This window comes from Hemibagrus wyckioides, linkage group LG13, assembly GCF_019097595.1.
Source record: "Hemibagrus wyckioides isolate EC202008001 linkage group LG13, SWU_Hwy_1.0, whole genome shotgun sequence".
NCBI lineage: Eukaryota > Metazoa > Chordata > Actinopteri > Siluriformes > Bagridae > Hemibagrus > Hemibagrus wyckioides.
The window spans coordinates 654,898-665,710 of record NC_080722.1 but is presented as its reverse complement, the minus strand read 5'-3'; the positions used below and the strand labels follow the sequence as shown (position 1 = coordinate 665,710).

At 42.0% G+C, this 10,813-nt stretch overlaps 1 protein-coding gene across 1 annotated transcript; it reads right to left on the bottom strand.

Annotated features, from left to right (window-relative positions):
- Nucleotides 1–791: 791 nt before the first annotated feature.
- On the bottom strand, nt 792–5,974 carry LOC131363294 (zinc finger protein 501-like). Its single transcript, XM_058405665.1, has 2 exons — nt 5,746–5,974; nt 792–2,488 (listed from the first exon to the last, which is right to left on the bottom strand). The coding sequence occupies exon 2, from the start codon at nt 2,484–2,486 to the stop codon at nt 1,245–1,247; it is 1,242 nt and encodes a 413-aa protein (XP_058261648.1). The 5' UTR covers nt 2,487–2,488; nt 5,746–5,974; the 3' UTR covers nt 792–1,244.
- Between the last annotated feature and the right edge of the window lie 4,839 nt (nt 5,975–10,813).

The window sequence follows — 10,813 nt, the reverse complement described above, 5'->3', positions numbered from 1 at the left end:
CCCCGAGGAACACCCTGAGGAATTCACCCTGAGAAACACCCCCCGAGGAACACCCTGAGGAATACACCCTGAGGAACACCCCCCGAGGAACACCCTAAGGAATACACCCTGAGAAACACCCCCCGAGTAACACCCTGAGAAACACCCCCTGAGGAACACCCTGAGAAACACCCCCCAAGGAACACCCTGAGAAACACCCCCGTGGTACACCCTGAGGAATAAACCCTGAGAAACACCCCGAGGAATACACCCTGAGACACACCCCTTAAGAAACACCCTGAGAAATACCTGAGGAACACCCCCTAAGAAATACACCCTGAGGAATACTTTAAGGAACACCCTGAGGAGCACCCCCTAAGAAATACACCCTGAGGAATACTTTAAGGAACACCCTGAGGAACACCCCGAGAAACACCCCCTGAGAAACACCCCCTGAGAAACACCCCCTAAGGAATACATCCTGAGGACTACACCCTGAGGAACACTCTAAGGAATACCTTGAAACACACCCTGAAGAACACCCTGAGGAACACCCAGAGGAACACACCCTGAGGAGCACCCTGAGGAACACCATGAGGAACACCCCCTGTACTGTCTCACAGCTTGTTGTTCTGCTGTCCACATGTTTAAATACAAAGAAACTATAAGAAATCAAATAATGTAATCTTTAATAAAATGTATTACTTTATTATTAATTCAGCTTTATTCAATATAACATATTATATAACAGTACAATCATAAAATCCTGGAGTTTACACCCAAATAAACTAAACAACCAAATAAATAAATACATTTAAAAAAAAAATTATAGTGAAAATTAATTAATTTAATTAATGACCAGTTTACAGAGTTCAATTAAAGACCTTGGGGTTTATTAACCCAACACATCTCTCTAGAGAATTTCTATTATTGTTGGATTCTTTATGATCCTCAGGTTCCTCGTGTAGACGTTCATCCCAGGTACCCAAGCATGCTGGAGATGATGATACAGGAAGTAACGCTGAGGAGAAAACTGCATAAAACTAGATAAAAATGTAAGTTGGATAATGTAAATGTTCTCCTGGAGCTTTGATGAGAGTGAGGTGTATGAATAAAGCTGAACATCTGCACTATGAGCTCATATTCATTTCATCTCCTTTCATCATCTATTCTGAGTAGATGGATAAAATAAATAAATATTTGTATTGATTGTATTTGACATGGTTGTTGTGGTGATGGAGAATGATGTTCTCAATAAAGGTTTCCTATGTGCACTGGTGTGATTTGTCTCCTGTGTGCCTGAGCTGGTGGTATCTGAGATGCCGGCGTTGAGTAAAACTCCGCCCACACTGCGAGCACTGATACGGTTTCTCTCCCGTGTGGATGCGTTGGTGGCGTTGGAGGTTACCCTGGCTGATAAAGCTGTTCCCACACTGGGAGCAGAAGTATGGCTTCTGACCCGTGTGACTGCGCTGGTGTATACTGAAAGTGCTCTGGTGAGCAAACCTCTTGTCGCACTTGGAGCAGTGATAGGGCTTCTCACCGGTGTGTATGCGGTGGTGAAGCTGGAGAGAAGTCTGTTGAGTGAAACTCCTCCCACACTGTGAGCAGATGTACGGCTTTTCTCCTTCGTGAATGAGCTTGTGTCTTTTGAGAGTACTCCTCTGGTTGAAGTTCTTCCCGCACTCCAAGCACTGGTACGGTTTCTCTCTGGTGTGGATGCGCAGGTGGAGATTAAGGTGACCTTTTTGAGCAAAGCTCTTCCCACACTGTGAACAGGAGTAGGGCTTTTCCCCCGTGTGGACACGCTGGTGTTGTTTGAGAGTGCCCTGATGACCGAAAGACAAGCCGCACTGCAGACAAGGATACGGTCTGACCCCTGTGTGAATCCGTCGGTGTGCTCGGAGCAGGGTCTGGTCAGTGAAACTCTTGCCACAGTAAGAGCAGGGATACGGCTTCTTCCCCGTGTGGATGCGCTGATGTCGTTGCAGATTACTCTGTCGAGTAAAGTTCCTCCCACACTCTGAGCAGTGATACGGCTTCTCTCCGGTGTGGGTGCGCTCGTGTCGCTGGGCAGCGCTCTGATCTGTGAAACTCCTCCCACACCATGAGCAGCGGTATGGCTTCTCTCCGGTGTGGATGCGCTGGTGTAGTTTCAGATGAGTTTGGCGGGTAAAACCCTTACCACACTGCGAGCACTGATGCGGTTTTTCTCCCGTGTGAATGAGCTGGTGCTGCTTAAGATAACTTCGTAGCTTAAAATTCTTCCCGCATTCTGAGCAGTGATGGACTTCACTCCTCTGTCCATGTGAGGTCTTAGAGCTGAGTCCACTTGAGGACTTACTGGAGCGTCTTTTGGCTTTCCCATGATTCTTGGCTCCTGTTTTCTGCAGTCTTGCATATTCCTCATAGTGACATCTCTTCATGTGTTTGTGGAGATAAATTTTACTGGTATAGCAAAGTGAACACCAGGTGCAGGAGAAGACTTGTGGTGAAGTGTTGTTCATTTCTGGAACAGAAACAAGATGATAATTGTGGAATTATAATTGGAGACTATAGCTATGTTTGAGGTTAAATGATGATGATGATGATGATCCTGCAGGTTAAGATGTTGTGTAGTGTGTGATGCAGCCACATTTAAAGACATCCACTAAATATATCACTTTCATTTGGACGCCATCAGAGGGGAATTGTCAGTAGGAAAGTTGTAATTATCTCTGAGCTCACCTGCCTGACCACACTGTGATGTGTAGTACAATGACCATGTAGTACAGTCGTGTACTGACCCATGCTCAGGACATGGTCTAGGTGGAGTGACATCACACTGATGCCTGTCAACAGACTCTTCCTTCTTATACTTCCTCCACCATCCAGTAATAAAAAACTCCATTACTCAAATCTACCATGCTGTTGATCATAAAACGATACACATTCCCTTACATCTAGAGGAGCACACTACCTCCAGAAGACATGCTTCATGCTGAAGGGTCCAAGCAAAGCAGGCTTAAATACAGCAGGAACAATTACTCCAAAACCTCAGATACGAGCAGGCCTTCTCTGCTGGCCTAAACAGCAGTGATCTGAATCACTGACTTGCATTTTAATATATTTAATATATTTTCCATGAATGTGTAATAAATTATTCCCAATAGTCTATTCTCTACATTTCATAGCTTTTCTCTCGGTTGCGCTGCTTCCAGTAGTGTATATTTATGATAAGAGTATTTACCCAATCATATTTCAGACAGTGGATGACATCATGTGTTCCCAGAGTGGAAATCTGCCTTAAGGCCTTCAGAATCAATAGTGCAGGCGCCCAGAGCTTAAAATAAGTGGCAATGAAACTGTTCCATTAACCAATCAGATTTGGAGTTGGTGTCACTGGGGCCATCTAGCAGGTGTACGATTACGTCAGCAATTTCCCTCCTTTGATTGGATAATTGGAGTAGTCAGAGGCAGTGACCCGCCCATATACAGTGTTTCTATATTCCCTGCGTCTCATTTCGGATGCTGCGTCCTCCGGAGATTGCAGTTTACTGCATACGGCATCAAGAATGTCTTTTTGAGAAAAGTAACTGTAATAAAATGGACTATTCCTAAATGGACTGAGGTGTGAAATACTGTAGACTAATTTATTTTTTACTTTTTTATTTAACAGGTGATTAGTATCTATTGCCGTGGCGTCCAGGGGCGAGTCTAGAATTTTCATTTAAGGGGGGCTCAGCCCCCAGTGAGGGTATAATAGTAAAAATAAATAAATAAATAAAATCAAATAAAGGTTTGACTAACAGGGTAATATGGGAAATTTATCGCAGCATTCCACTGTATTGCACAGATGTGTATAACATTTGAGTACTGAACAAACCAAATACGAGTCTTCCTGATCACACACACACACACACACACACACTCACACACAAACACACACATGCACATGCACACACACACACACACACTTGTCCTCTGATCATCGCTCTGTGACGCCGCGGTCTGTGGATTGAAGAACGTGCTGAAAGACGGGGAGGAGCCGAAGTCTGCTGCCGTTTTCATATGAAATTTAAAGCGAAGGGAAATTCATGTATAATCGTGAAATATACACGAATTTGTGTAGAGTTTATGGAGAATCGCAGAATTTTAGGAGGGCTGAGTATAAAATGGCCTAGCGACACCCATGGTGGCGTCATAATGATGGTATAGAGGTGGATTAATTCAGGAAGGACACCAGTGAAGGCCTAGGTGTGAAATGCATGGTCCGCCACTGGATATGAGTAATACTGATCTTCTTTGCTGTGTGTCAAGTAAATCTGAAAATATACCCAGTAGTGCTGGATTACTGGATGCAAATCCAAACGAAAGCAGAGGAGCAAAGATGACACATTTAAAACACATAATTGGGAAGTGACAATTAATCCCTGGATAATAACAATAATGCAAGTAATAAAACTCTACAACTTCAAGAAATGAAAGGAACAGAAAGGAGGCACTAAGTCTTTTATTCTCCTCTACACCACTGAGTGGGAACTAAAGTAATGACATATCTCCTCACAAGTATGCTTAGATCTCAAACAACAGCAGAGAGTTATTCCAGGAAGTGTTGAACATACAGAAGAGAGGATGGAAGATGGAAGTTGTCGAAATTGTGTGAGATGATGCAGAGCTGGCAAAAATTGGGTAATGTTGTATGTTTTACGAATCAGATTCTGTTTAGAGAAGTTTCAGGAATTCACTGGAACTCAGAGTCCAGTCCCTGCTCCAGCATGACCATGTCCCTGTGCACAAAGCAGCTCCATGAAGACATGGTGTCGAGGTGAAGGTTGGAGTGAAGAACTAGAGTGTCCTGCACAGAGCCCTGTCTCTGATTCAACCCCACTGACCCCCAGACCTCCACACTCTCACAACACCAGAGTCTGATCTCACTAATGTTCTTGTAGCTGAGTGATCACTAATCCCCACAGTCACAATCCAAAATCTAGTGGGAACAGAAAGGGATGAATGAGATGTTCGACCTGCACATATCGATGGAATGCTTGGGCTGGACATTCTTTTGGTCATGTACTGAATGAGTGAGTAATTGATTTCATTTCATCACTCAGTGAGATGATCTCCTGCTACCCAGGAAGTGTTTCTTTATCAGCTGGAAACCAGGATCTGAAAGTGTGTGAGTGTAGAGAGACAATCAGATTCTAATCTTTAATAGCGGATATGAGCCTGGTGTCCAGTCACATGAACAACGTACTCAGATGAACCCTGTTCTTAACAGAGGAAACGCCCCTGTTGCTGTGGATGCTGCTTATAAACTTGATCCAGTGTCACTACACGAGTGAGCTAACACCACTGATCTGACCACCATAGAAATCTTTCATCAGGCGATATGAAGACAAATCTGCATGAAGTCATGTGATCATGTAGTTACTGAAACTTCATGCTAGATAACGTACACTCAGGTGAGGGAATAACTTCAGGTGCAGCGTAACCTTAATAATAACCGAGTTAACAGACTATACAGCCCTTAAGTCGTTCCTGTTGAGTAAATACAGACGGAATGAGAGATACTGTGACAGGTCTACCAGGAACATCAGGAACATTTACCTCAGATGTTTTGTTAAATTAATGTTGAATGACTACAGTTTTACTATAATTACAGTTAGCATGGACCACTAACACAAATCCAACTCCACACACAGGTTCCTGTTCTCCGGTAACCATAGAAACCTGGAACTAACTGATCAGATGTAAGCTGATGTAGCTAGCGTGAGTTTGACTTACCTAGGGTTAGGGTTAGGAGAAACGTAGAGAAACACCTCAGAGACGCCGATGAGCTTCTGTCACAGAGCTGATTTCACTCCTGCTGTACAGTACACACATGATTAGCTGGCTCTGCTGTACAACCCAGAAATGCCACACACAGTAGTGCTAAATAACAGTCTTCTCCCCCGACACAACAAACGCAGCTCTTTTCAGGATTAAGTGCCTAATGAATGCTCAATAAAGTCACCAGATCCTCCACATGGAGCCACAGACTCATTTACATATTCATTAGCTGGTCACGATTATTTGCATATCAAAACAGGAGGCAGGAATGTCTGCAGAGACTTTAGTGTAAAATCTAAATAGAATGTATTCATCAGAAAAGATGGTATCGTGATGGATTATTACTTCTTATGAAAAGATGTCTTAGTTACATGACACAACAAACTTGAACCAGGACCGTGATGGTTCCTCAAGGTTCTTTGGTTTCCGTCCAGAAAACATGTCAGTAGGTGGACTGGCTAATTTAAGTTGCTTCTAGATGTAAGTGTGTGTGGCCAGTAATAGGACTGGTCACTCTAAGTTGAGTCTAGTTGTAAGTTTTTGTGTGTGTGGTCAGGTGGACTTTGTGCTCTAAGTTGCTTCTAGATGTATGTTTGTGTGGTCAGTAGGTGGACTGGTTACTGGTTAAGTTGCTTCTAGATGCAAGAGTATGTGTGGTCAGTAGGTGGACTGGCTACTGTAAGTTGCTTCTAGATGTTAGTGTGTGTGTCCATCAGCCCAGTGTTATCTGCAGTAGCCCTGAACTGGACGCTGCTGTTACTGCAGGTTACTAAAGCAGTAAATTCGTGTAATCTAGCAGACGCTCAGTTACATGGTCAGTCAGGTTCCTGCTCATAAACTGGAACTTTGAAGCTTCTCAGTCCAATATCATGCTCTGCTCTTTGTCCATTTCTAATTGAAAATTCATTAATAAATATCAAACATCACAGAGCTGATTATTAACACTCACGGTCATTCAGATGTCCTAATGATAAATGGACTGAAAACTGAAGTGTGGTCAGTTTCATCAACACTCAAGACTAGCACCAGTGAGGATGAGGGGGTTCAGTGGTGAAGGTGTTGGACTACTGACCAGAAGGTCATGAGTTTATATCCCAGGTCCACCAAGCTGCCACTGCTGGGCCCCTGAGTGAGGCCCTTAACCCTCAATTGCTCAGTTGTATAAAATGAGATAAATTGTCAGTTGCTCTGGATAAGGGCGTCTGCCAGAAACCTTCAGATAATTCTCAAACAATTCCTGGGCCATGAGGTCAGCAGCTCAGGCCAAAAACGCTTACTAACAAAATTCTGTTGCTGTGAGAAATTTCTTATTAAAATGCAACACTTGTGTAAAGAAGAACATCAGAGAGAAACTCATCATCTGACCAATACATGACCCTGGAAGAAAAAAACACAAGAAACTCATTATTTTGCAGTGGGCTCTGATTTTTTTCCAGAGCTGTATATATATATATATATATATATATATATATTGTATATTACAATATATTATACAATATATGTAATATACAATATACACTATATTGCCAAAAGTATTCGCTCACCTGCCTTGACTCGCATATGAACTTAAGTGTCATCCCATTCCTAATCCATAGGGTTCAATATGACGTCGGTCCACCCTTTGCAGCTATAACAGCTTCAACTCTTCTGGGAAGGCTGTCCACAAGGTTTAGGAGTGTGTTTATGGGAATTGTTGACCATTCTTCCAGAAGCGCATTTGTGAGGTCACACACTGATGTTGGACGAGAAGGCCTGGCTCTCAGTCTCCGCTCTAATTCATCCCAAAGGTGTTCTATCGGGTTGAGGTCAGGACTCTGTGCAGGCCAGTCAAGTTCATCCACACCAGACTCTGTCATCCATGTCTTTATGGACCTTGCTTTGGTCACTGGTGCACAGTCATGTTGGAAGAGGAAGGGGCCAGCTCCAAACTGTTCCCACAAAGTTGGGAGCATGGAATTGTCCAAAATGTCTTGGTATGCTGAAGCATTCAGAGTTCCTTTCACTGGAACTAAGGGGCCAAGCCCAGCTCCTGAAAAACAACCCCACACCATAATCCCCCCTCCACCAAACTTTACACTTGGCACAATGCAGTCAGACAAGTACCGTTCTCCTGGCAACCGCCAAACCCAGACTCGTCCATCAGATTGCCAGATGGAGAAGCGCGATTGGTCACTCCAGAGAACGCGTCTCCACTGCTCTAGAGTCCAGTGGCGGCGTGCTTTACACCACTGCATCCGACGCTTTGCATTGCACTTGGTGATGTATGGCTTGGATGCAGCTGCTCGGCCATGGAAACCCATTCCATGAAGCTCTCTGCGCACTGTTCTTGAGCTCATCTGAAGGCCACGTGAAGTTTGGAGGTCTGTAGCGATTGACTCTGCAGAAAGTTGGCGACCTCTTCGCACTATGCACCTCAGCATCCGCTGACCCCGCTCCGTCAGTTTACGTGGCCTACCACTTCGTGGCTGAGTTGCTGTCGTTCCCAAACACTTCCACGTTCTTATAATACAGCTGACAGTTGACTGTGGAATATTTAGGAGCGAGGAAATTTCACGACTGGATTTGTTGCACAGGTGGCATCCTATCACAGTTCCACGCTGGAATTCACTGAGCTCCTGAGAGCGACCCATTCTTTCACAAATGTTTGTAAAAACAGTCTGCATGCCTAGGTGCTTGATTTTATACACCTGTGGCCATGGAAGTGATTGGAACACCTGATTCTGATTATTTGGATGGGTGAGCCAATACTTTTGGCAATATAGTGTATATACAATATATGTATATTATATATATATATATATATATATATATATATATATATAATGGCTTCACCATCATCTTAAAAATAAGTAAATAAATATATTTATATTCGTAGAAATGTATTTTGAACATTGCTGGTTAAATTGGATAAAAGAAATTATTTTGGAATTAGCATTGCTAATGCTACACCAAAATGAGTAATAATGAAGCAGGATTGTGTTCACCAACAGGGAAGGACGCTCTGCGGGGTCAGTCTGTGTCTCAGGCAGCTGCTACTGGCTCAGTACAGGGATTCATAATATAATCATAAATTATAATTTAATTCAGAAGTAAAAACGTCTAGGGGTCAGGTACAGGTCAGTTAAGCTGCAGCGGTCATGTCCTGAGTCTTCACACCTGTACTGACCCCTGCACACGTTAGACTCTTCATCACCTCACATCATTTCTACACTGAAAATAAATCTCTGTGTGGGTTTTACACAAAATACTAACAAATAAAACTCTCTACACAATCCCAACAGAATTACAGGCAAACAAACAAGCAAATAAAAATAAAATGAAAGATATCCTCTTTAGTTCAGAGCAAGTTTTAAGATGTTTTAAATGACTTGAATAAAAAGAAATAAAAAATTAAGAAAATACAGTCTAGTTTCTCAGATAATCATGCAGTCAGACTGAAGCTGCACTGTAACACACACACACACAATTCAGCTGAAGTGAGAGTCTCAATTGTGGCCTGTTTAACAGCATAATGGATTGATAAGAACATTAGCAGAAAAATATCAGATATAAAAATAAGAAATAAAAAATCAATATTTTAATACAGCACTTCTCTCAGAGGAGCTTTACTGCCATCTAGCGGCTGCCCCTTGCAATAATAGAGGGTTGTGGAGAAGGGGGCGTGGCCGAGCGCCTGTTAGGGAATGGAGGGCGGAGCCGAGTGAAGACAGAGCTGTGCGCGCGCGCGTGTAGAGACGATGTGAATCACAAACAAAATGGAAGTTAAAGAGAAAATAAATCGCATTTTAGTTTTATCTTAAACCTGTAACCAGTCTCCTGTTTCATAAACATTCAGATATATATGAAAAGTATTACAGTGGATAAAAGAATAAAGTTTTACACAGGCTTTATCACATCACAGTAGTACATAACGCTAGCATGCTGCTAACCTGACAGGATTATAAGATATTAGTTTATTAACTTAGTGATTATGTAATTTAACAGTCTTTAGTTTTATATTTAACCAAATATAAAATGCTAAACTGCACCAGATAGCAGTTTTCTTAGCACTGCTATTAGCATTAGTTTTTTTCACAGAATTTAGGATGAGTAATATAATGAACACCGTGTTACCTCAGGATTTAACCATTAATAAAAGATCACTTTCCCCCTGAGGTGAGTGAATATGGTAGGAATTGTCCTAAAATATATAAAACAATTCCCATCACAAAACCCCTGGACCGATCAGGTCACTTATTTTTGTGTCAATTTAAGAAATTTCCCCTCAGACCAAGAGGAGAGAGAAACCACCATTTTCTCTGTCATGAGAGAAAATAATATGAATAAAAGCTTTTGCTAATGCTACACCGTCATGACTAGCAGGTTTAGTCATACTGTGTTGGCTAGTTTACTGACCACTGAGTTTACTGACCACTGAGTTTACTGACCACTGAGCTAATGACCTCATATCATATGATCAACATTTCCAATCTTGATAGATAAAATCCACCAGCAGCTGTGCTTCAAACAGTTTTATTATGAATGTACACATGCAGCACACGTTATAAACACATTATTAAATAAAAAATAAAAAACTGTTAAAATACATTACATTCCAAAAGTAACAACAGTTTAAAAAAATGACCCAACATTAGGCATTTCGCGGAGAGGAACAGCGCTAACACCGTCTCTCTAACTGGAAGACGAGATTGGATTAAAGGAATACTTCACTCAAATACGCTAACCTAGCCTTGGTGGCGCGAAGTCAAGCTAATTTCCAGCTAGTCTGTATCATGCTAGCACAGTACAATTACTGTTAGCTGTAGCAGATGGTAAATGTTAGCATGTTTATCTTCTCTCGTTATTTAAATGTCATGCTAACAGATTTTGTTAGATTAAACCATATTTCAATTTAATTCCATTTATGTAAAGAAATAACATTAATACAAACTGTTGAGTTAGCATCTGTAATTTGTTTAATGAGTCCTCGTTAAATGTAACTGTCTGAAATTTTTGTTTTGTTTGTGTTACTAGAAGCACATTA

What these genes read in the sequence shown, in the direction of transcription:
- LOC131363294 (XM_058405665.1), bottom strand. Translation starts at nt 2,486, where the DNA reads ATGAACAACACTTCACCACAAGTCTTCTCCTGCACCTGGTGTTCACTT.